Source organism: Felis catus, chromosome A3 (genome assembly GCF_018350175.1).
Source record: "Felis catus isolate Fca126 chromosome A3, F.catus_Fca126_mat1.0, whole genome shotgun sequence".
In the NCBI taxonomy this organism is placed as follows: Eukaryota; Metazoa; Chordata; class Mammalia; order Carnivora; family Felidae; genus Felis; species Felis catus.
The window spans coordinates 133595077-133621215 of NC_058370.1; the positions used below are offsets into that span (position 1 = coordinate 133595077).

Consider the following 26139-nt stretch of genomic DNA (forward strand, 5'->3'; position numbering starts at 1 on the left):
ACGCAGCGCTGCCAGCTCACGACACAAAAAGTAAGACCGTGAAGGTGCACCGTCGGGAGGACGTGCTCAGAAACCAAAGCATCAACCTCGGCGTTCCCAGACGAGATCACCGCGCGTGTTACACAGCACAGAAAGAATCTCATGTACAGGAGGCTGGTGGGTTTTTCTAAAGGACCATTTTAATATGCAATGCTTAAAGGATTAAAAACATTAAAAATAACACTATGTCCATTTACAGGTGTTTTATTTTTTTCCAGTCAAATGACTAGTTTGCGGGAAGAGCCAACTTACTGAACATGCTCTAATTATAAATCACTGCATTAAGGACAACGAAAATAAGAATTGATTTAGGTTATACAATATATACAGTTGCGCTGCAACCAGATCAGAGCAATCAGGTGAATGAACGGAGTATCACTGTCTCAGGTAGCGTTCCGAGCTGCATGCCACACCATCCACCCCTCAGCAGACCACACGGGAGCTGGGAGTCTGTGCACGTGTGGGGCCTCATCCCTCGAAGTCGCGTCTGATGGAAAACGGCACACGACATGCCAGCGTCCCGCAGCTACGTTCGTGAAGCGTCAACTTCAAATATAAATAGATATCTACAATGTTTTCCTTTCTCTCAGGTGGTTTTTTGATTCGCAAAGAGCAAAGAACTAGGAAAGGATGTTAGCAGGGAAGGTACTAGAATTTCTCCTCTGGCAAGAGTAATGTTAGCGACTGCACAATAGCACCACCAAATTGCCGAGTGGAAAAAATATTTCCTAGATAGTTCTGTACCAGTGAACCTGATAGATTAGTTTGGGACTGGTGTCTGAATGTCAGTGAGAATCAACTTTAATTCCTTATAAAGCTGGCACCAAGTAGTCAAAAGGCTGATTATAAGACACGAATGCAAAAGGACTGTGTTAAAATATACATAAGAAGTGCACTGTGCAAAATATACCTGTTTACTTTCTTAAATCTATGAGGGAATTAACCAAATGAAGGGTTCAAACGACAGAAATGAACAATTAGTGAAAATACATGTAGTGCTTTAAAAACAAAACAAAACCCAAAACCAAAAAAAAACAAAAAAAACACCAAAAACCCAACCAAATTTAATTACAGATCTAACATTTTTACCCGGAACTTTGAAAGGCAAAAAGCAGTTGCCACACCACATCATAAAACATTCCAGTTTGTTCTGTTTTCCTTTATAAAAACAATAAAAAGTAGAATGCAATTAATAATTAAAAAAAAAAAAAAAAAAAGCTCTGCACTTACAAGAGTCTTGCCTAACAAAGACAGGCTGCTCCGATCAAATGTACCATCGTAACCGTGCGATGAAAACATCGCCACCTCGCTTTCCAAGCCTAGACCTAAGCTTCTCCCTTCACTTCTGGTCAAAATCCGAGTGGGCATTATAGGCCTATGTATTTTCAGAGAGTGCCACAATGTCCAATATTCCTATCACGAATCTTATACTCACAATTACTAAATAGAGGTATGATAATCAAGTTCGTTAAACTCATGAATTTTGGTTTGTCATACACAACCTAATCCCCCCACCCCCAGTAAGAATGACGTGATGGATTTTAGCAGTGACAGCGGGATGTCTGTTCAGGAGTATTACCCGGGACCTACAAATTTTGGATATGCTCTTGATTACAAATGGACAGATTCAATTTCAAGACAGTATAACTACCATTCCTGTTGGTATAGTATATAAATACAAGCCACTAAATTGCGTAAACATTCTTGGGGAGCCGGAGAGGGAAGGCAGTGGTACACTCAACAGGAAACAGCAAGTGTGTGTGAACACAGTGGGGTCTGCGCCACGGTACTCGAGCTGGGTGACGGAGGAGGGTCAAGAAGGCAAGTTCCAAGACACCTAAAGCATATAGACTAGTTTAAAGGACTGTTTTGCAATCCATCATCCTTAGTTTTCAACCAAATTCAGGAAATGCAGTTTTCTCTAACGTGGAACTGGATTAAGCGCTATGACCATATGCCGTAATAAACCACGGGTAGTTTGGTTAAGCAGGATTGTTCACAACAGGCTACACGCACATGCAGAATACAGTGATAGTTGCAACCTCACAGATGAGGGCTGGAAAGTACAACGCTAAGGTGTAAATTTCCAAGTTGCTTTAGCTAAGCCTTGGGTGGATTTCAAAGGAACTCTTTAAAGGTTTCTTTAAAAAAAAAAAAAAAAAAAGTCTTTAAAGGTGAACTGATAGCATTTTTTCTAGACAGTCCAGGACTGGGCTACTTCTAAAGCAAGTTTACCAACCTAAGACAACTGTAGTGACCGACTCTAGAAGCAGGCCAAGGAAAGCTTAGGATTCCTAATCCTCAAACTTTTAGGTTCAGCTAAATCTGTAGATTGAGGGTCTTGATTATGTAGTTAAAATAACTTCTCAGTTCACCTTTTAGGAAATTCAGTTTTTCCTAATAAAAGTATGGCAGTATTTCATGAAAACCACAAATTATAAAAACAATTCATTTATACACATGAAGTTGCCTTTGAGTTTGTAAAACAGAAGAGCGGTGTTAGAGAAAGTGGGCTACCGTACGATACATTTCATGAAACGGGTCATTCTGGCAAGAGTTTTGGTACCAATAACAAAACAGGAACATAACGAGCGTTAAAAGAAGTGTTTTTTTGTTCAGTAGCAATTCAGTCAGCAATAAAGTGCACAAATGATACAGGAAATGCTCCTTTGCGACTGGGATCTCCGTCAATGTGGCCGATCTGAAATGAACAAAAGTTCAGGCGGTTATAAAAATTCTAAATGTTGGAACCTTCGAAGGACATTATATAGCATTTGGAGAAAAAAAAGGGAAGATCTGTTCAGAAGAATTTCTTCTGAGAAAGAATTACTTGGGTCAGACATCTAAACTGTTTTTCCTCTTTTCTTTCACTCATGTTTCAAATATAGTTGACCCTTAACATGGGGTGGGGGGTGGTTAGAAGTGCCACAGCAATCCCCCTCCAAGCTGAAAATCCACCTATGACTTCTGACTCCCCCAAATCTTTGCTATTAGTAAACCTGTTGACCAGAAGCCTTCCAGATAACATACATGGTAAGTTAACACGTATTTTCAATATGACAGGTGTCATATATACCGTGTTCTTACAATAAAGCTAGAGAGAAAAAATGTTAAGAAAATCATAAGGAGTAAAGAATACATTCAAGTGCTTGCTATACTGCATTTGTATAGAAAAACTCCCCACGTAAGTGGACCCACGCAGTTCACACCCACGTTGTTCAAGGGTCAACTGCGGGGTCTGCCGGCTATGTAAGCAAGACTATTACGGGTGGGCCAGGTGTCGGCCCAGAAGCACAGTCCCCAGGGCCCTGGTGTTCTTGGGGGGCAGGCAGGACGGCTGACTACTGCCCCCAATTGCCTTTATGTTTTGTTTTGTTTTGTTTTGTTTAATGAAGAAACTGAGTGTCAGAAGCTTGTGAGTTACAAAGTCCCAGAAAGTGGCAAACGTGTGGTTGGTTCTATTCAAATGTAGTCAAGCATTTACTGAAGGCTGCGACAGATTCGCTTATTTTCACTCTGGGTAAATTATAGAAGTTCTACACCAAGTAAGATCTCAACAAGGTAAATTATGGAGATAAGTAAAAGTCTAAAAGAAAATCGCCCTAATACAACTCATGAGACTTGGGTGAGAGTATGGGCAGCATTTCCTTCTTTATACCTTTCTGTATTTTCCACAGGTTCTGAAATGAACAGGTATTTTCCAGAGGGCTAAGCCTACTGTCCGGCTGGGGCCCCACCCTCGTGCCGGGTTGGACACGAGTGTGAAAGTGCTGGGGCTGGGGGCAGTCGGGAGGGAGTCAGTTCAGGTCCCCACACTGCGGGCGCAGGCCGGCCACACAGCAGCAGCTCAGGAACAGAGGCTTTGCGACACGGGCAAGCTGCCCAGCGTCCCTGAGTCTGTGGAGCGCGGGGTCTGGTCTCTCAGGGTCGCCAGGCGAACCGCCACACTCCTGCTGTTCCTGCTCCCACCTGGATGTCACCACTCCTTTCAGGACCCAGACGGACACCCAGGGGCTCTGCCCCCACGTCGGCTTCTTACACGCCTCCCCCACAGACCCCCAGTGTCGGGGAGGATCGTACCGGGCTCTAAACTCACAGCCTCATTTCAGGCCCTCAAGTGAACTCTGGGAACTGCAGCCCCAGTGCCCGCCCACCCTCATGTGGGAAAACCCACCCGGGGGTGGGGGGGGAACTGGGCCCGCTCAGAAGTGGGTGTACACGGGAGAGACGGGTGGGGGGCAGATGGGCCTGAGGGCTGAGGATGCACCGGCAGAGGGCCTCGCCTGCGAGCAGACCTCTCGTGCCAGGTGGGCCGGGACTCACCTCCGCCCTCCCAGCCACACCCCGGGCCCAGACCCCCGACTCACCCACCACTCTTGGTCCTCCTCCCCATCCACGATGATCACATCCCCCTCGGAGAACGTCAGCTCGTCTGGGTTGTCGGCCACACAGTTATAGAGAGCTTTGACCCGCTTGGGCTTTAACTTGGTCTGGATGGAGGAGCGGGAGGGTCAGAGGTTAGTGTGGCAGGGAGGCGTCAGCTCCTGGGGCGGAGGGTGGGGCTGCTTTGTTTCTAATTGGTCCCAGGGCTCCTGACCCAGCAGGCCCGGGAGCCCACGGGTGTCAGGGCGGGAAGATCCGTGTGGCTCAGGGGCAGGGGGACCTTCTACCAGGCTCGCAGGACAGGGAAGCAACCCCAGCTGAGTGCAGAGAACTGGGGGTGAGGCAGCCCGGTGCCCGTGCCGGGGGAGCCGAGCCCTGCGACTGCGGATCGGGGGTCGTGTCCCGTCCAGATTCAGGAAGAAGCCTCCCCTCCGCCCCACCTAGGGAAGAGGGCAAGACTGGTTTCCTCGGAGACTCTCCCGCTCACTGCTGGCCAGAGCAAAGAGGCAGGAAAGGAGGGGCCCTTCCACTTACGGTCTGTGACTTCCTGGGCATGGGGGCTGGGGGTTGGAGGACCGCGCTGTTGGACAGAGGACCCAGAGCTTCTGTTCCAGAGAGATCCACTGCTTGAGGGCCAAAATGAATCAACTTCACAACATGCCCTCAGTGGTGACCAGAGAGTTACAAACAATATAAATGCCACAGCGTCATGTCTGAAAGGCAGCTTTCCTGAGATTTTCTCATCTACAGAGTGAAAAGTCCCCTAAAGGCCCAAGAACCATGTGACTTCCATCAGTCTCTGTAAAGCGTGCAGCGCATGTGAGTGTCACAGAGCGGGACAAAGGCCGCCAGCTCCTCTGCAGATTTCTAGATCCCTGCTGGGGCCTCCCTGCCCTGCCCCCATCAGAAGGGGCCAGACACAGGACACGGCAGACAGCAGCCCTGTCTGTGAGAGGCAGGGTGGCTGCTGGGCCCGACACAGGGTTGAACACGGCTGTAAATGCCTCCCGCTTTGCCCCCACGGACCACGCAGCAGTGAACCCCATAAACGAGATCATTACCAGGTCCTCTCGGCTGGCCTTTGTTGCTCAGTGGGGTCGACTTGTCAGCCCTAAAAGAAGGAGAAGGTAGATTTATTGACGTCTGAGGCCCCAGAGCACGTCAGCTGTCCCCACCCCACACCGCTTCATAAAGGAACCTTCTGTGTCGTCTCAGAACAAAGGTGAAGAAACATGGCACTGATTTGACACCTATTTTCAAGGAACTTAAAAGGTCTAACGTGTGAAGGCCCCACTCATCTGACCCGTCTCGTCATTTGATTCCCGTCAATGTCAAGACAGAAATCACCATGCTGGGGGCGCCTGGGTGGCTCAGTCGGTTGAGTGTCTGACTCTTTGATTTTCGCTCAGATCATGATCCCAGGGTCGTGGGATCGAGCCCCATGTCGGGTTCAGCGCTGAGTGTGGAGCCTGCTTGAGCTTCTCTCCGTCTCCCTCTGCCCCTCTCTCCCACTCTCACTCACTCTCTCTCTCTCAAAAAAAAAAAAAAAAAAGAAATCATCATGCTGACCCCCTTTGCCTTTCATCACTCCCAACTACAAAATGCCTACGGGAAAGGCCTGAGCCTCTAAGACACCAGTCAGCAAACCTTCTTGCTAAAGGGCCTGACAGTTGAGGCTCTGTGGGTTATAAAGTCCATCAGGACTACCCAGTGCTGCCACCACAGCCCAAGAGCAGCCACGGATGATGCACAAAGGAGCGTGGCTATGTGCCGAACGCTTTATTTATGGGCACCAGAATCTGAATTGTATAGAATCTTCATGTATCAGGGTGCCTGAGTGGCTCAGTCAGTTAAGCATCCAACCCGATTTTGGCTCAGGTCACAATCTCACGGTTGTGGGATCGAGCCCGCGTCGGGCTCTGGGCTGACAATGCAGAGCCTGCTTGGGGTTCTCTCTCTGCCCCTTTCCTGAGCTCTCTTTCTCTCAAACTTAAAAAAAGAAAATCTTCATGTATCATGAATAGACTTCTTTTGGTTGTTTTCAACCATTTGAAAAAAAAGAAAACCACCTTAGCTTGTGGGCCATACAGAAACAGGCACGGGGCTGATCAGGCGTGCAGGAGTAGTTTGCCGACCCCTGCTCAAAGAGAGCAAAGGTAAAAACCCAGATTTGTACCCAGGATAAGACTGGGGGGTGGGTGCTTCCTTACGAAGAGGCCACAGCGGTGGATTCTTTTCAAACAGAAGTCCCCCGGGCAGTGATGACAGGCTTCCCTCCATCCAAAGGGGTCTTGGAGACACCCCAGCATCACCCGCTCTGCTCCCTCCCCACCTCTGCTTCTGGTCACACGAGATGAGAGAAAAGGATTCCACGGAGCAGGTAAAACCAGGTAAGGCTGCGCTAACATACCCAGCAACCCCAGCCCAGACTCTCCTGCGAACCAAGGAAGCAGGGAGGCCTCAGAGCCCCCAGAAAGACCGTGCCTAGGACCCTGCATTAGTGGCCAATACACCCCGTTCTCAGAACCGCCGGGTGATGGCTGGCAGCCGACTGGTGCTCATCTAGAAGTTCAACACAGGATTCGGCGTCTCAAAGAACAGCTCAGAAGGAGCAAGTAGGCAGGAGCTACAGGGCAAGAGGGGGGCGAACAGAAGCGGGCACAGACCCTAATGCAGGAACTAAGAGAAGCTCGGCCTGTGGCCACTGAGGGTAGACGTGAGAGTGTATTCCCCACCGCATAACTCGGTAACTCATGAGACTGCATATGTGCCGCCTGGAATAGGAAGGCAAGGATGTTCACGTTCTAGTTTAGAAAGAGATCTTACAAGGCAGCATTAAAGAAGTTCTGAGAGGCTTCTGGTTAAAAAAGTAGGTCTGAGGGGTGCCTGGGTGGCTCAGTCAGTTAAGCATCTGACTTCGGCTCAGGTCATGATCTCGAAGTTCCTGAGTTTGAGTTTGAGCACTGGACTCCACATTCTCACTCGCTCCTCTCTCTCTGCCCCTCCCCTGCTCGTGCTTTCTCTCTCAAAATAAATAAACTTAAAAAAAAAAAAGACTGAAATACATTTACTTCCACTTTCTCTCAAGGAAAACAATTAGAAAAAACTTGAGGGGCGCCTGGGAGGCTCAGTCGGTTGGGCGTCCGACTTCGGCTCAGGTCATGATCTCACAGTCTGTGAGTTCGAGCCCCACGTCGGTCTCTGTGCTGACAGCTCAGAGCCTGGAACCTGTTTCGGATTCTGTGTCTCCCTCTCTCTCTGCTCCTCCCCTGCTCATGCTCTGTCTCTCTCTGTCTCAAAAAGAAATAAAAAACATTTTAAAAATTTAAAAAAAAAGAAAGAAAAAACTTGAACCAGGGGCACTCGGGTGGCTCAGTCGGTCAAGCGTCTGACTCTTGATCTCAGCTCAGGTTGTGACCGCAGTTTGTGAGATCAAGCCCTGAGTTGGGCTCCAAACTGAGCATGGAGCCTGCTTAAGAGTCTCTCCCTCCCTCTCTGAGAAAGAAAAAAGAGACAAAAAAAGAAAAGAAAAGAAAAGAGAAAGAGCAAGAGAAAGAAAGAAAGAAAGAAAGAAAGAAAGAAAGAAAGAAAGAAAGAAAGAAAGAAAGAAAGAAAGAGAAAAAGAAAGACAGAAAGAAAGGGAACAAGCTTAAACCAACAAGACAAAGAGACCTGAAGAGGAAACATTTTGGAAATGGCCACAGGAGGGAAGAATCCTAACCACACCAGCTCATCTGAGGAGGGAGAACACTCACGCAGTAAGGAAGCCCTGAAGGACCCCCATCTGTGCACAAGCCCCCAAGGCTTATGAGCCCGTGGGAGGGGGCATAAGGCATGGCAATAAACACAAGGATTGGCTCAAAATCTGCTCAAGGAGCTACTGAATCACTGGATTCCCAGACCAACCCTGAGCAACTACCCTACCTCAACCCACTGAAGACCAAAGCTTCTATTCTCAGAGCGGGGACAATAGAGGGTATCTGAACTTGGGGGTACCAGTGTGATTGTTGGGAGCATCTTTACAAAAAGGGGGACTAAGTAAAAACTTAACTGCTGAGTGAGACCCTCCACAGCGAAGTCCACACTAGACTCTGCACATGAGGGTGCAGTTTGCAATCAGGTTTTTTCAAATGTTTATTTTGAGAGAGAGCGAGAGAGAGAGAGAGCGCACGCATGCACGTGAGTGGGGGAGGGGCATAAAGAGAGAGAGAGAGAGAGAGAGAGAGAGAATCCCAAGCAGGCTCTGAACGAACTGTCAGTGCAGAGCCTGATGTGGGACTTGATCCCACAAACCATGAGATCATGACCTGAGATGAAATCAAGAGTCCATAGGCTTAACCGACGGAGCCACCCAGGGAGCCCTGCAGTTGGTTTTAATGCCTCAGCTGCAGTGGCAACTTTTGGGCAGAGGAAAAGCCTCTAACATAACAGAAATGAAAACAAAGACAATGGACACGGAAGAAACAAACTATGCAGAAAAGCAAAAGCTAAACTAAACAACTCCCCCTCCATCCCTATAACCATCATTAATAATCTGAGAGAGAAAATGATTTCATGAAACAAAAAGGATACTATTAACTTGAAAATTATATGACAGCCGAAACAAAAAATTCAATGAAAGAACTGGAAGATGACATGAAGGAAATCTCCCAGAAGGCAGACTTAAAAAAAGCAAGCAAGCAATGCAGAAATGGAAGCGACAGGTGGCAGAGAGCGGTCCCTCCACGGAGCAGAGCTGCACTTCCAGCCCCGGCCTCCAGGTGGAGCCATGGGACTGGCTCTGGTCAAAGGCACCCTTCTCCAGTCTCTTCCTCAGGAAATAACCCTAGGAACAGGGTTCAGAAGTAGAAAGGGTCTGGGTCTCTGACTCACCCCTTGGGTCTGCTGCACAAGCAAGAATATGGGCGCTCAATTTTGTGTAAGAAGTCAACTTCCAGATGTTAAACCATGGAGATTCAGGGCAGGCTGATAGAGCTATCAGCTTACCCGAATGAAAAAGAAAAGACGATACATGTAGAGGAAAAGCCAACGGAGTCTGACATCTGAGTAATACGAATTACATTACAAGCAAGAACAGAGGGGCACCTGGGTGGTTTGGTCAGTTAAGTGTCCGACTTCAGCTCAGGTCATGGTCTCACGGTTCGTGAGTCTGAGCCCTGCGTCGGGCTCTCTGCTGTCAGTACAGAGCCGGCTTCAGATCCTCTGTCCCTCTCTTTCTCTGCCTCTCCCCTGCTTGTGTTCTCTCCCTCTCTCTCAAAAGTAAACATAAATAAAAATAAATAAACAAAAGAACAGAGAAAACAGAAATTAAGACAGTAAAAAAAAAAAATCAATGAAATTTCTCAGAACTGAAGGAGGTAGTTTATATCCTGAAAGGCTCCATCATCTACCTGGTGGCAGGGACGAAAAAAGGCCCATCCTGGGGAGTCGGAGCCTCGGCAGGGACAGGAGGCCTGAGGGGGTGCGCCTGAGTGGGACGGAGGAGGGTGCTTGGCGGGGCAGTGAGAGCCCCAGCAGGGCGAAGAGGGTCTCCATGTGGGGCCCCAGATCTCAGCAGGGAGAGGAGGAGGTGGGGGCAGAGATGGGAGACTGGCTTCATGGGGGTATTGATCGTCAACGTAGAAGCCAGATTTCTCATCACCAGAAAAGGGAGTAAGGAGGCCAGCAAAGGAGATGAGAATAGACCCTGTGGTGCTTTGAGAACACTGCCCCCAAACCCTCTCCTGAGAGCTGGAGTCTACACCACCCTGTGCTACCATTCCCATGCCAACCCTGAGTCTGGGATCTGCCACTGTTTGACCAGTGATACATGACAGAAGTGACAACCTGCCATTTTCCAGGGCTGGGCCTGTCTCTTGGGACTTGTTCTCGGGCCCAGTCGCCATGATTCGAGGAAGCCCTCGCCACATGCAGAGGCCACATACGTGCAAGCTTTCTAGCCAATGGCCCCAGCTGATAGCCAGCATCAACCACCAGATGTGTGGGCTGGAGAGATGGCACGAGCCTCAGCCTGTGAGTCGCTTTCTGTGTTGGACCATCCCTGGCCTTGAGTCTTCCAGCTAGGGCTTCAGATATTGTGGAGACCAGATAAGCTAACTTCACGATGCTGATCCAAATTCCTGACAGAGTCTGGTAGCAGAATACAATGGTTGTGTCCCATGTCAGTAAGTCTTGGTGTGGTTTGTTACTACAACTGAAAAGGGAGATAGTGTGAACTCATGGATTTTGACACAGAAATAGAAATATAGAGATAAATGTGTTTATAAATACAGATATGCACAGATATACACCTATGTATGTACATGTGTGTGTCCCCAGTTCTGACCACTCAGAGGGCCTGCCTGGGAGCAAGCATACCCCAAGAGCAATGAGCACACACAGTATTCGGACCTTGGCTTCTAAGTATCACTGCCGCTTAAAGAAAACCATCTTTCACTGTAAGGATCCAGCTGGAAACCATGAACTGGATCCCTTTGTGGAAAAGGACAAACCTTTGGGTAAGTGGCAAACCTTGTATGGGTTTTAAGAACTGGAAGGTACTAATGTGTCTATGTTAAATTTCTCTTTTTTTTTTTTCCAACGTTTTTATTTATTTTTGGGGGGACAGAGAGAGACAGAGCATGAATGGGGGAGGGGCAGAGAGAGAGGGAGACACAGAATCGGAAACAGGCTCCAGGCTCTGAGCTATCAGCCCAGAGCCTGACGCGGGGCTCGAACTCACGGACTGCGAGATCGTGACCTGGCTGAAGTTGGACACTTAACCGACTGCACCACCCAGGCGCCCCTCTTTCTCTCTTTTTTAAAGATTTTATTTAAAAAAAATTTTTTTTTCAACGTTTATTTATTTTTGGGACAGAGAGAGACAGAGCATGAACGGGGGAGGGGCAGAGAGAGAGGGAGACACAGAATCGGAAACAGGCTCCAGGCTCCGAGCCATCAGCCCAGAGCCTGACGCGGGGCTCGAACTCACGGACCGTGAGATCGTGACCTGGCTGAAGTCGGACGCTTAACCGACTACGCCACCCAGGCACCCCTAAAGATTTTATTTTTAAGTAATCTCTACACCCAACATGGGGCTCGAACTCACAACCCCGAGATCAAGAGTCGCATGCTCTACTGTCTGAGCCAACCAGGTGCCCCACTATGTTAGCTTTCTGATCGTGCTGGTTGTATTGTGCTTATGCAGGAGAACATGCTCGTCTGTAGGAAATATATGCCCACGTTGCGGAGGATGCATACGAGTGAGATAACCTTGTGAGCAACAAACTGAAGCCACAGGCCCAGCGTCTCGAGGACCTTCATTCCCCCCAATCCAGTGCCTGTGCTACACAGAAACCTACACTCGTCATGTGGATAGAAGACATACGTTTGTATAAAAATTTTTAGCTTAATAATGTTGATAAATTATTTTTAAGACGCTTAAGCCTGACGAATTCATCAGGTGACACTGGTACTCAAACGTTAGAGTAGAAGCACTGGAAATTTCAAATGTCTGCACGGAAATTTCAGATGAAGGATTGGGGCCGCTGCCGCTTGGAAGCTCCTTGAACGCAAGAAGCCAGGATGGCAGTTTGGCCAGGCCCTGCGGGCCACATGAAGACAGGCGGTTACCCGGGAGCAGGCCTCTTCTGCGGGAGGCGGCTGGGCGGCTGGGGTGGCAGGGGCGGGGGCGGGGCTTTGCTCAGCGGGATCCCAGGCTGGGCAGACTTGCTCGGCTGGCCCAAGGCTTCGATCACACTGGGCGTTTTTGCTACCGGAGGGGGCGGCGTGGGAGCCAGGGGATCTGTGGAAAGAAAAGGAGAGCCACACAGATTGTCAGACTTCCTCACGTCCCCAGCCTTCTCACCCGAGGCTCCTCTGATAGGGGCTTCCTTTTTTCTATGGTGATTTCATAAGAACAAAAACCTCTTTTCATTCCAGGTTTTTATTAAGCAGTATTGGCAGGGAGTCCTTCCGAGCCTCAAGTCAGGGTTAAAATGCCTCTATGAGCCTGTACCTTCCCCGTTGGAAGTCCCTGTGGGGATGCCACCACAGTTTTGTGCTGTCCACCCTGAGACCTGGAGAGACAGCAGGGGGGAGGCTCAAGTCTGGGGCTGGGCGTTCCTGGGCCAATCCTCTTTCTGCCTCAGCTGCCCCTGTGGGCCCTACACATTTCACCAGGCTTCCAGCAGGTCACTGTGAGGCCGCCCTAAAGTGCTCACTCTGTGAAGACTCCACAATCTGTGCGGAGGGCAGGGCAAAGACTTGGGAGGCTGAGGATCAGAGAAGTGATGTGCTTTCCCCTAAGGTCAGAAAGTTGGTGAGACGGGCAGTTGGGCCTCGAGCCCTTGGCTCCTCTCCCCGCTTTCCCCTCTTGGACAAACATTAGTGCTGTCCCCAAATATCCAGGGTCCTCGCTAAGGCAGTTATCTGTCCTCAGGACAGGACAGAGACACCCAAGGAGCCTTCCAGTGCCACCAGTGCACGTGCACATGGCACTTTACTGCAGCTGGGGCTCGGTTTCTCCTGCCTTAGCTTAAAAACTGCAGGGAAAAACCTGGGGGAAGTCCGTGCTCTCTGTGTGGGCCCCGAGGTGCCAGGACCCCTCCCCCTGCCAGCCCAGCAGAGCAGGGACGAGACAGGCTCAGGGCCTGCATCCAGGGCTTGCCTCACTGCTCCAGGAAAGATGTTCCTCTTCTCCAGCCCCCTCCCCTAGGTCCCGGGACTTTCACCTACATGTCGATATTGAAGAAAAACACATGCCAGATTACATCCAAATGACTGTGCCCAGATATTGAGGACCGCCAAGTGGCCAAAGGAAATGAAGCCCTGGGCTCATGCGTGACAGGAGGAGATGTTGCTGAAATGCTCGGGAAGACAGAGGAGGAGAGTGTGTGAGCACCCCCCCTGGCATGGGGTGCGGGACAGACAGGAGCCTGCAGCTGGGGAGGGCGGCCGGAGGGGCCAGGGCCGGGAACGGCAGTGGCTTGCGGGCGTGCAGCGTCGCAGCTGTCCCCTCGCGGCTGCCGAAAGCACCCCCCAGCCATCCAGATCGAAAAGCCCACTGGCAAGAAAGGAAAAAGGAAAAAACGTACTGGTAGATGTCACGCGAAGAGGGGGCAGCGGTGGATGGACAGCTGGCGGATCTGACGAAGATCGCTGCCTGCTTACACCGTCCACACTTACAGAGTTTGTCTTCCACAGGGCGTTAGCGGAGGAGGCTGGCTGAACTGCACACGCACGCACATGCACACGCACGCACATGCACACGCAGGCATGCACACATACACACGAATGCACGCACAGGCACAGAACAAAAACAGAAACAGAACACTGCATTATTGATCCTCTCTCTCAGAAAAACGATAAATATGACCCTTCTAGAATAGCATTGACCACAAATAGAATGTTGATTTTTTTTTTTTTTTTTTTAATTCTTGTCTCTGGTATCTGGAGGATGGACACTGCTACACACAGTGGTGCTTCTGGGAAAATTATCAGCTGTTTTTCACAATCTTATGGATTTTCTTTCTCCAATATGAATACCATTTGAGGAGGGAAATGAGTAACCACAATGACATATGTCCTGAGCATTGCACTCCAGCCTGTAGAACATCTGCTGGCCTCTACCCATCTATCAAGTCCTCCCCTGGGTGCACGCACAGGGGAGCGCCTGTCCTCAGACCGCATGGAGAGAAGGGTACAAATTAGAGACAGGTGAGGGCTCCCCACCTCCTGCAAACATTTCTGGCTAGAAGTCAGGTGGCACCAAGGAGGCTCAGCTGACATACCAGGGAGACGGCACCTGCCCAGGTCACAGTCCCTCCTCTGCCCCACAAAGCTCTGCACACGGGGGGGGGGGCCTGTGTCTGAGGCTGTGCATGGCCCACAAAGTGGGGCCCCGGGCTTGGGGTGGAAAACAGGCACCCCCACGCAGGGCATTTCTGTGGTGGACAGTGTCCATCCCCGGGTGGGGCACTCAACGTTGGCTCCCTGTCATGTGGGCACCAGGGTGTACTAGACTGAGAACCAGGGGACCCTTTGGGGGGTTATAGGGATGAAGTGCAAGTACACCATCAAAGGAGAACATGAAGCTAACCACAGGAATAGCCAGAAAAATAAACTATGAAAAACCCCAAACCCTCTAAGACTTTAGGAGAGCAAAAAATAAAGATGAACAGTTTTTTATTCCTTTTGCATGACCAACAGAGCAAAATAAAGTCTTTCTCCAATGACACACAAAGTCAGTAAAAGCCACTAATGGGGTGGAGGGGACCAAATCATTGCAGCTGCAGCCTTGCACAGTGAATACAAGTACACAGGGCGTGGGAGGAGGCTGGGCAGACAGGAGGCCCCACAAGGACCCGACCATGGCGGGATGCCCTGGGCCCCTCCCGGCCAGTGCAAGAAGCCTGACCTTGAGGCCTCTCTCCTGCTCAGGAATTGCCCCAGCAAGTCCAGGGGTGTGGGCATGAGGGGGGCACAGGCTCTGTGGGGGAGGGCAAGTGGGCGGCTTCTGGGGCCTGCCTGGGCAGTACCCGCTCTCCTCTCAGGGGTCTGCTCCAGTGACCTAGACGACAGGCCCCTCAGCCTTCTCTGGGCCTCCCTGAAAGCTGGGGACAGGGCCACGGTGGGGGTGGCCTCGACCCCAGTGCTGGCAGCTGCCATCCTCGCTCCCCTGCCAGGGCTACAACCCTCACTCACGCCCCCTCCCGGAGAGCAGCTGTTGCACAAATGCCACGTGGACCGGCAGCAGCCTCCAGCAGGGCGGGGACATCACACCCTCCTGTGGGCAGCCCCAGCCCACAGCTATGCCGGCCGCTTGCTGGACCGGCCTTCAAGGAGCAGAATGGCCAGCTGGCCGTCAGTTCTGGGAAAAGTACCTAACTTTTGGGGGCCTCAGTTTCCATTTTTTTTAATGTTTTAAAATCTTTTTATTTTCTAAAATTTTTATTTATTTCTATCTTACTTTTTCGAGTTACATCCAAGTTAGTTACCATACAGTGCAACAATGATTTCACGAGTAGACTCCTTATGCCCCTTACTTGTTAAAAATAAGGAACGCTTCATGACTTTGCGTGTTATCCTGGCACAGGGGCCGTGCTAATCTTCTCCGTATCATTCCAATTTTAGTGTGTGTGCTGCCGAAGCGAGCACCTCAGTTTCCATTTTAATAAAAATAAAATCCAGCGTCTGGGAAGTCCAACTCATTGTGTTGTGACAGAAGAACTAACGGCAAGCTCTGGGACTTAAGGCACCGGCAGGACCCACGGGGATCATTTTGTATTTTTACAACCAGGTTGCGCACCGTTCCCCAAATCAGTGTCTTTGTATCCTTCATTTCGTGGGGCTGGCAGAGATAGAAGGTACCAGGCATCACAAGCTGGCTGAAGGCAGGCGGGGGGGGGGGGGAGTGGAGGGATGATGACACAGGACAGAACTAAGGCAGAGGGAGGGGTGCTGAGCGGTAAAAGCAGACAGAAAAGAACAGAAAGGGGGTCTGCGGGAAGGTCTCACAGGACCAGCGTCACGAGCCGAGCCACCCGCCTCAGGCTGCCCTGGTGGAGTCCGTGCGCTCCCCCAGTGACACAAATGCCACACCTCTGCCCAGAACAAGGACAGAGTCAGAGGCTCCACCACCACCCGGCATCCTGAGACCGGAGAGCTCCTTGAGGATGTCAACACCATGACCGTAGGACACGAAACCCCACATGTCATCGAGCAGGGGGCAAAGCAACTAGAAACTTCCCAAAGCGAAAACCAAACAACACCCTTTGTGCGCCGGCGGGAGCTACGGCGGTTCAGTACCTTTGGCAACGTTCCGCGGGGGCAGTGGGGGGGCGCTGGCCGTGCCGGGGGCCGCAGGCTGGGAGGGCGGCGGGCTGCCACTGAGGATGGCTCCGTACGTCTCGTTCTGCAAGATGCTGGGCACAAAGCCCCTCTGCTTGTCCTTGGCCAGGCTGGCGGCATCTCTGGCCAAAGACGCGGCATTCGACTGCAGCTGGTTGGACCCCAGCTGGTAGAAGCTGACGGGCCGGTCTTCTCGCCGACTGGGACTGGGCTGCAGAGGGTGAAATGCACACACGCTGACCTCCTGGTCACAGCGTCCAGGCTACTCGCGCACACCACTGCTACTTGGGCCCGGTGCCTTTTTGGCTCTCAGCCATCACGTGAGAGCTGCAAGACTTAAAAGTTACTCTCACCATGTCTCTTAACAGACACACACACACAGCCATGATTTATAATTTGCACATCTCCATTCTGTGAAGGATTTAAAACACGGGCGATTTCATCCTTATTAGCCAGAGCTAATTTAAGCTAGATCTGCATTTTCATTGCATTTCCCCTTCGTACACATGCTTTTCGTTGAGGACCCAGCTACACTCAATCCCCAACAGCTACGTGGCAAATTCGGGGGAGGTCAGTGTTTCTTCCAGTATGAATGCACCTCTTGAGATTCCTCTAACTCAGGGTCAGCAGACCACGGCCTGGGGGCCACCACCTGCTTTATAAATAAAGTTTGTCAGAACACAGCCATGCCTAGTCAGTTACAAATTGCAGATGCTTTCAAGCCACCCTGCCAGAGCTGAGCAGGCGCAGAAAAGACGGTGACAGTTCAGGCCCAAAAGCCTGAATATTGACGACCCGGCCCTTTTGGTTTGCTAACCCTGGCTCCGTCTGAAGGTCATGTGCATGGAATCACGACTCGGGTGACTCAGATCTAATTCATTTTAAACGTCAGCTTCATTGTAACAGCTATGATCTTCAGCAACTATCTTAACCTGGCTGACCCTGTTTCTCCTCTGTTCAGTGGGTAGAACTTTGCTTCTCTAGCACAGTGCCAGCTTAGCAGTTAAACTGTTGGCTGATACACCCCACCTCCCCTCACAGGACCACCTGCCCAGTCAAGGCTCTGGCCAACCCAACGGCTCACATTCAGCTCAGCTATGCAGAACTCGAAGGCTAGTGGTCTTCACGCATACTTTGAATTTAACAAAGCCCATGGCTATATGAACTATACCCACCTCTGCTGGAAACAGGGAGTGGGTAGATGAGTGTTAGCACTTGCTGTCAGACTTCTGTTTGGACCATGGGACCTGCTGTGCCCTGCTCACGCAAGAATGGGATGCGTGTGCTCACTCTGGGGCCGATGCGTCCAATCTTTTTTTAAGGTGGGTAAGTGTAACATTAGTCAGCTCTCCTCACTTTGATACTGTTTTATACCTAACTCAGTGGAGAAGTTTCTTATTTGAAGACATAGCAAGCAGGTATGTTAACGGCTCCATGAATGAGGACAGTCAAGGAAATTTCAGAAATGCTGTATATACATGTAATCAGACAGGCTCAATGCACATCAGAATATTCAATAGGAAATTTTACGTGGAGGGCACCTGCGTGGCTCAGTCGGTTAAGTGTCCGACGTTAGCTCAGGTCATGATCTCAGGTTTGTGAGTTTGAGCCTTGCATCAGACGGGCTCTCTGGGGTCAGTACAGAGCCTGCTTCAGATCCTCTCTCCCTCCCCTCTCTGTCCCTCCCCCACTTGTGTGCTCGCTGTCTCTAAAAATAAAGAAAACATTTTTTTTTTAAAAAGGAAAGTTTACATGGCATTTTCCACTAATTTCACAGCAGCTAGGAGTGTGGGCTCTGGAGTCCGCCTGCTGGAGTCTGACTCAGCTCTGAGACCTGTGTGAAGGTGGTAACCTGCCAGGAGCCCTCCAAGTGTGCAAGACAGCCTGCCATGAGCAGGGAGCTGGACTCAGAGGCAAGTGCCCTCAGTCTGGCCCCAAGCTGGTCTCTAACTACTAAGCTTCACTGTGGCCGAGTCAGCTTCTCTCGACTCTCGAAGCTTCCGTGACCCCATCGAATAGAGGAGAAAGTTGGACCCACAGTTCTAAAGGCCATTTAATGATTCTAGTTAAGGTTTTAACGGCTGATGAGTGGACATGACCCACGACACTGGGGGCCCCTGGCTCTTTATCACATGCACAGTGCAAGGACTTCCTCTAAAACCCACTAGACTCCACGGCCCCCCCATTTCTTTCCCTCAGATCAAACGGTGGGCAGCTAATGATGACGACACAAGGAATGTTCCCTTGTTCCTAAGAGCTGGGAGACAGGTGGCAGCTGTGGGAAGGGTGAAACCAAAAACCTACTGAGATCAATGGAGGCAAAAAGCGAACTCCACTTCTACAAAACTGCTCTGTGCGCAGATTAGAAGCCAGGATCCACCCCGCTTGCAACAAAGCTCATGACGACACCCCTGGCGTCCCTCGCCGGGCACTGACCTGCAGTTTCTCGTCCACATCGTCGTCGCTCTCATCCAGGTCTTCGTGGAGCAGCCGCCACTCGTACTCGACGTGGACGTGGGAATTGAACCTCCCAGACAAGGCCTGGGTCAGCTGAGAGGACAAAGGGCGTCAGTGACACCGCACGCGAGGCGAGCAGCCCTGGGTGGCACGGGGTGGGGGAGGCAGAGACCCCAGGGTGAGGCCGGCTGAAACTCCCCTCCCTATTTCACAGAGGACCTTGAAACGCAAACCTCGTAGCTGCCCTTTCGTGTTCTGTAAACGGTACAGGGCGGTGGGCAGGCAAGGGCTATTCGAGGTCTCAAGGACGGCCCGTAGGTGCTGACAACCACACACAGGAGCAAACTCAACAGAGAATGGACGTTTCCACTGTTAACCCAACCATCTTGACCAGCACTAAAGATGATGCCCCAAAGAAAAGGATGTGAATGACTATTTTCACAATACTCTCGGGGAACAGATAGCTAGTTCCATTTTAGATACACGGGAGAGAAGCAAATCCCTTTCTTAGCACATTAGCCCTTAATTTCCTCCAGAGCCAGAGAGTAGCTGTGTGACCTTGGGCAAGTTACTTAACCCTTCTGTGTCTGTTTCCTCACTTGTAAAATAGCGATAACAGAAGAAACCGTGTCATGGGTGGCTATCAAGATTGAACGAGTTAGGGGATATCAACTACTTAGAATAGCACTTGGTACCCATCCCACACTTCGTAACATTTACAACGAACAGCTCTCTTCATCGAGCACTGGTTGAGCTTCCGAGTGCAACACTAATTCCCACAACAACCTTGTGAACTGGTAGAGCGGATTCCACTTTACAAACAAGGAAACAGCGAGAGAGTTGGCATTGGTGCGGCCTTCCCGAGTCATGGTGGTGGAGCCCTACCGCCTGAGCCCATGGGCTCTGTCCCCTAGCTGCACTGTCACTGCCTGATCTAGAACAGGACAGGAAACGATGGTGCAGAACCATCTGGAAGATTCAGGGTTGGGGAACAGAGTAAGAACACCAGCTCTGGATGCTGCTGTGAAGGGACGAGCTGGTGGGTTCCCGACTCCAGGGATGAGCCAAAGCCATGGTGGCCCCCGGATCTCTGCTCCTGTTGCCCCAGATTAATGCCAGGACCACCATCAACATGTCCAACCAGCAAATGCCCACTGGCGTTCTAAGTGTCATTACGAGGGGGTGGCCACCTCCTCTTGAAAGACCCCCCAGTGTGCCTTCTCCTGACTATCCCCTCTAGGGTCCACACTTCACAGAAGGCAGGGCCCCTTCCTGGCCCAGGAAGGGCCCCCTGGCCACGTCCACACCGCATGGAGACTCACCAGCTCCTCACAGTGCTCGTGCCGGAGGCGTCTGGCGATGTCCAGTGGCGTCTCCCCCGACTCGTTAGCTAAAAGGCAGGGCAACAAAGGGTGGCATTATGACAAAAACAAGCGAAGGCCGGATTATCAGGAGGCAGTTAAAAGAGGTACAGAGAAGCAGCACTCAATCGAAGTGAGCACGATTAACGAATCCCACGGTGAGTCTGGAGCAGGGGCGGAACTGGTCTCGTAACTGTACAGACCTGTGGCGGAACACGGTCGGGAGACATCAGGAGACCGTTTGAGTTGGCCATGGGCACAGAATGGCACTCCTCAGCGGTCTGCAAATCCGAAACCATGCATTTTCTTCTAAATAAGCCTCTGCCAACAGGTTTGATTAATTAAAAAAAAAAAAAAGAAAAAAAAGCCAACTCAGAGACACCTGGGAGGCTCAGTTAAGCATCTGACTCTAAATTTCGGCTCAGGTTATGATCTCACGGTTGTGGGATATAGCCCCGTGTCAGTCGCGTCAGGCTCAATGCTGGGCAAGGAACCTGCTTCAAAATCTCTCTCTCTCCCTCTACCCACCCCCCCAAAAAATAGAAAAAAAAAAAAAAAACTTGACTCAAGAAGGTGTGTGCCTTCTTTGTGTTCTCTTTGCTCTCTGTTCCACAGTTCTTCCAAATCACTTCCTCCCAACACAGTCACCACCGCCTGACCTCGGATGGCTGCCAGTGTGTCAGGGTCCCACGAGGGAGGGAGAAATGAAGGCCCAACAGATCAGGGTCCCTCGTGGAGGAGACTCGGTGCCACGGGTGGCAGTAAACAGTGTCTCTTCACTGCCCCGTAAGTAAATTTCCCCCCCGGGGCCAGGAAGAGACTAAGCCTGATGCTGGGTGGGGGTTCTGAACAGGAGGGCAAGATGCCCCAGAGCTTGTTCAAATTCACGTCCGCGTGAGTGTCGTCTGTGGGGCCTGAGCTCTGCTTCTCATAACCTATAAGATACCTGCCGAAGGTGGGAGGTCTATGTATCGGAGGGAGGGCGACTGCTGACAAATGCGGGACACGGCAGCCGTGCGGGGCACGCGGGGAGAGGCCCCCCGCCTTCGGAGGGCAGGGCCCGCACACGGGGCCAGGCCGGCGCCACCCGCTCACCCGTCTCGATGGAGGCCTTCCCCCGCAGGAGCAGCTTCAGGCACTCGGCGTTGTCCGTCAGGCAGCAATAGTGCAGGGCGGTGCTGCCCTTCCCTGTCTGCTTATCCAGGTTCCCACTGGCCAAGAACGGGGACAGAAGAGAAAGAACAATGAGGGGAAGGCCAGGGGGTCGGGCAGGTGAGCAGGGGAAGCATCGAGCAACACCACAGGGAAGGGGATTTCTCCGAATCCTTCTCCACGGTGGGGGCACAGGGCAGCATCCCCGCTCGTGGGGGTGAGGCAGCTGTGGCGGAAGGCCACCAGGGAGCCAGCAACAATGGCGGAGAAGGCCAGAAAGGGAGAGAGGCACCCCAAAAGGCACCGTGCTCCCCAGATGTGGGACAAGCCACTCAACTCCCTGGTGGGCGAAGCCCTGAAACGTGGCTGTCATCGTGAGGAGGGGGGACAGTGGGGCTTTGTGGCCCCGGGAAGGGCAGACGGGGATGGTCACCAGGAGGAGACATCCACTGCTCTCCTCAGGACAGAACCTGCTACACTGTGAAAGTAAGCTTCATCTTCTGACCTCTCCCCTCTTCCTGCTGCCCCCCTTCTATTCTGCACTTGATCTTAGCCAAAAGGCCGAGAAGCGATTACCCCCCCCCCCCCACTTCTATTCTGGAAGAAAGGAAACCAGGATTTCCCTTCTCACGCTCCAAGAATCTGCACTGGGAGAGGATGACGTCACTGAGCTGTTTCATCCAGGGTCCGCGGAGCCGCTGTCACGCGCTAGGCGCTGGGTGGGCATTCGGGCTCCATCAGAGGGTGGCTTCCACTGAGTCCAGCAAACTGCTGACCGGCCCCCAGCCGCTCTGCCTCTGGCTACTTCTTCACTCTCTCCCCCAGCAACAGCAGGGAAAGGCAGAAATGCTAAATATGACCTTGCCATTGCACTGTGGAATTTTCCACTCCGTCTGGAGCCGTGTCAGCGGCCTGTGACCAGCATCTCCCGCAACACACGTCCCAAACCACGATCAGGGAGTCAAGATACACCTTAACGGGTGTTTGTGGTTCGCTGGCTGCCGCCAGGCAGGTGATAAACCAGAGTAAGGTGGGACGCACCAAGCAGCAGGACTATGCAGTGCACACAGATGTGCACGTGCACGCGCGCGCGCTCGCACACACACACACACACACACACACACACACACACACACACACACACAGGTTCTTTAAAGGCTACTTCTAATGAAGATATAGAAACAACTTTTCAAACCAGACAAAATGCCCACAACCCGGTGTTGCAGTTTACAATCTCAGCTTAGGCGGGTGGCTCAGGTATGGATCCCTGTGTCCCTGTTACCTCTCCCCACTGCTCTAGGGTACCCCGCCTGGGTCCTGTGGGACACTCACAAGGGACGTGAGTGTGGGGATGGCCCTGTGCACACAGGCGGTTGTGGGGGCCACGGACAGCCTGCCTTCCAGAGCCCAGAATTCAGAGTATCGATCTGAGATCTGCTGAGTCCCAGACGCCAGAAGCTGGATCTTGCAGATATCCCACAAAGGGTCTCTGTCTTCACGTCCTAGGGTCTCTCAGGACTGGCACCTGATGGCTCACTTCCTGTCCCACAGCCACATAATGAGGCAGGAACCTGATCCTTCCTCAGAAACACCAAGGAACAAAATCAAACGCCTCCCCTAAGTTTAGAACACCTACCTGTTCTGGACTAAAAAGTCTACGATGTGGAGAGAAGTCCGGTCCACCGATCTGACTGCAAGATGCAGGGCAGTTTCATCTGGCTCCTGAAGACCAAAGAGAAACATTCCAGAATTCCAAGGGGAGCGTTCAGTTTTGTGTTCAATGTGAGCAAAATTGTGTCTCTCTCTTCCAAAAGCCTTTTATTCTTTCTTTCAAAATGCTTCCAAGACATATGGTGTCTCTCTAGTCTCCAGAGCAAACTCTGCTCTTGGGACCATTTTGAGACTGGTCTTCCTTTCTCCACAGAAAATAATGAGAAATTCAGGGAGTTCACCTCAAAGTCCCCTCAATCTTGATATTCCTATCTCTGCACTAACAACATGAGGTGTTGCCTATAAGGTGCGTGTGGGGGTCTTCGTCCAAAGACCCTAGGAAGTTTCCTCAGGCCTCTTATACCCAATCTTTTATACCTGCTGCCTGAATAAACATAAATTCTTATTTTAAAAATAGCATTAGAGTTTTTCATTCTGTATTTACGGACAAGGCCAGGAGTGCTAATGCCCAGACTGTCTTCAATTTATACCAGGGGACACATGACCTCCACTGCCTTTTCTGAAAGAGTTCTGGCAGGTGGGGGAGGACCGACCAGAGGAAGATGGTCTCAGGTGGGAGGGTGGGCGAGAGGGCTGGAGGCAAAGGCAATATCCATGGAACAGGGAACATGGGACAAAGAGGGAGGTGGCCCTCAATCCACCTGCCGGGCCTGCTCAGCCAGCCAGGGCCACTCCCCCGTCCTCTGGCTGGGGCAGGGCTCTGAGCTGGGCATGCCCTGAACCACCTGGGCTTGACTTCTCTCTGTCTCTCTCTCAAACATTGGATATCAGGCTCCACAGAACATGTGCTCGGCTGCTAAGGGGTAACGCCTGGTATCCCGCACCTTCATTATGAGGACAAGGAGGTTTCAAGGGAATGTGAGCGTGTATCTACAAGGTCACCCGTCGAAGAGAATTAGGACACATGCCGAGCTGTGACACTGGTAGCCGGTTTCCTATGGGATCGATCCTGCCATGCTCAATCCCATGCTACCCTGAGACCCCACCCTCTCCACAAGGCTCTCCCAGGAAAGTGGGGGGAATCCCTCCTACTCCGGCTCCCTCGGGGAGGAGGGCACGGGTGGGGAGCAGGCTGGGAAGCTCTCCTTCCCAGGGAAGCCTCAGGAGCTGCTCCTCAAAGTCTGGCTGTCAGCTGCCCTGCACCCAGGAGACAGGACCCTCTGGCCTCTGAGAAGATGCTCCCTCCCCCAGGGGATGGGCTTTCCTTCCAAGGCTGGCATCATATTTTTGGTTGAAGAAGAATAAACCATGAATTTCTCCCCAGAACACAATGTTGTCTTCCTTCAGAGAATTATACTACTTTCTCAGCATTTCTGATGACACTGCCCTGCCACTCCCCACCCCCCCTTTCTTTTCTTTTGTAAAAGTAGCAAGCCACGCTCTTACGTGTCCGTTGGCCAGTGGGATTTTTTCTGTAAGATCCACACCATCAGCATACGCTTGGAGTAATCCAAAAATATCTCTGGTTTTGACGGCCTCACAAAGGCTGTGGAGTTTGGCTGCATTATCCACATGCTTTTTCCTTGCGTATTTCCTCTCAATGTACTTGGCAGTAATGTAGTCCTTCCTGGCATTCCTGAAACCAAGCACAACTGCCTTGTAAACGATTAAGGGCCTCTATTCAAACGTATCTAACCTTCAATTATCTGTAACCGTTAAAAAAAAAAGAAAATCCTGCCCACACCTTCCTTGCAGGAAGCACTGGCGGGTAGGGAGCAATCTGCTATGTGACCCTGGCAGTGCCTGCGTCCGGGGACACCCAGGGCAGTGAAATCCTCCAGTTTCCAACACAAGAGGCCTCGAGGCCCAGTGCAGGGTGACTGGGCCTCACTCAGGTGTCAACGGTAACTGGCCAGGTTAGGCAGGCCGGGAGGCCCTCCTTGAGAGCGAAGACAGTGTTGGGCCGCAGGGTGGCTCAGTCGGTTGAGCGTCTGACTTTGGCTCAGGTCATGATCTCGCGGTTTGTGAGTTTGAGCCCCGCATTGGGCTCATTGCTGTCAGCACAGAGCCTGCTTCGGATCCTCTGTCCCTCCCTCTCTCTGCCCCTCCCTGGCTTGTGCTCTCGCTCTCTCTCTCTCTCTCTCTCTCTCTCTCAAAAATAAATAAACATTAAGGAAAGAAAAAGAGGGAAGACAGTTATCTTCTCGTTTGTGGGCACTGTGCCTGGCAGAAAACGCACCACACATCTTATGAACCAGAACAAACTGTCAGCCTTTGTGGTCTATTTTCTGGCCTTCACATGGCATTGTGTTCACAGACTCTACCTCCCCCACGGAGCATGGAACAGCACCAACTCCGGGGAGGCCAGGAGAAGTGTGGGTTCAGATCCCGCCCCCACCATACTGACGTTGTGTCCTGGGACAAGCATTTCATCTCTTCAGGCCTCAGGTCCTATTTGTGCAAACGTGTAAAACACGCCCTCGAGGAACTGGGAAAAATACATGAACTGACACATTTGCTGGGCACGTGGTGGGTCCTTGGAGCCCTGGCACTTGCTGATCGAACTTAAAAGATGGAGAGCAAGGGGTGCCTGGGTGACTCAGTCAGTTAACGTCTGATTTCGGCTCAAGTCATGATCTCTCGTGGTTTGTGGGTTCGAGCCCCACGCCAGGCTCTGTGCTGACAGCTCGGAGCCTGGAGCCTGCTTCGGATTCTGTGTCTCCCTCTCTCTGTACCCTCCCCCTGCTCATGCTCTGTCTCTCTCTCTCAAAATAATAAACATTAAAAAAAATGTTTTAAAAATGGAGAGCTAGAGAAACAGTAGCTCCTGGTCAGGAGGACTTTCAGCATTTTACTCTGAGGACCTTAACAAACAACAGCTGCAACAATAAAAAAAAAGTAGACAGGATTTTTGAGAGCTACAGTAAAAACGAAATTCCCTGTGGCAATCAAGTGAGAAGGGGCAGGAAGCAGCCAGCTACCCATCAGCCGGTGAAGGGACGAACACACATGGTCCGCCTACACAACGGAGTACTGTTCAGCCACATCGAGGAACACAGCTCCGACACAGGCTACATCATGGCCGAGCCCTGAAAACATCGTGTGAAGGAAAAGGAGCCATACGGACACACAAGGCCACATGCTATATGATCGCATTTACACGCAATGCCTGGAAGAGGCAAATTCATAGGGACAAAAAGCAGATTAGCAGGGCTGGGGGGTGGGGGGTGAGGAGTGGAGGGGAGGG

The 26139-nt window shown here is 51.3% G+C and overlaps 1 protein-coding gene and 1 non-coding gene across 10 annotated transcripts in view; both read right to left on the bottom strand.

The window, feature by feature from the left end:
- Nucleotides 1–157: 157 nt before the first annotated feature.
- The window catches only part of ASAP2 (ArfGAP with SH3 domain, ankyrin repeat and PH domain 2), a 174568-nt gene continuing 148586 nt past the window's right edge, over nucleotides 158–26139 (bottom strand). For 3 of the 9 annotated variants that reach the window (XM_023252130.2, XM_023252122.2, XM_023252124.2), the window contains 12 exons: nucleotides 24339–24528; nucleotides 22858–22943; nucleotides 21165–21280; nucleotides 20031–20098; nucleotides 18688–18801; nucleotides 16210–16462; nucleotides 13497–13631; nucleotides 12034–12205; nucleotides 5484–5533; nucleotides 4957–5048; nucleotides 4407–4529; nucleotides 158–2740 (listed from right to left, as the gene is read on the bottom strand). In XM_023252130.2, coding sequence (XP_023107898.1) covers nucleotides 2666–2740; nucleotides 4407–4529; nucleotides 4957–5048; nucleotides 5484–5533; nucleotides 12034–12205; nucleotides 13497–13631; nucleotides 16210–16462; nucleotides 18688–18801; nucleotides 20031–20098; nucleotides 21165–21280; nucleotides 22858–22943; nucleotides 24339–24528 — 1474 coding nt within the window. In that variant the 3' untranslated portion in view covers nucleotides 158–2665. Of the gene's footprint in view, nucleotides 2741–4406; nucleotides 4530–4956; nucleotides 5049–5483; nucleotides 5534–12033; nucleotides 12206–13496; nucleotides 13632–13800; nucleotides 15752–16209; nucleotides 16463–18687; nucleotides 18802–20030; nucleotides 20099–21164; nucleotides 21281–22857; nucleotides 22944–24338; nucleotides 24529–26139 lie in introns of those variants that run through there. The other 6 variants (XM_023252123.2, XM_023252125.2, XM_023252127.2 and 3 more) reach the window with 4 other exon arrangements.
- LOC111560012 lies at nucleotides 15452–15558 on the bottom strand. The gene has a single exon (XR_002741455.1). It is a non-coding gene; the product is annotated as a U6 spliceosomal RNA (small nuclear RNA).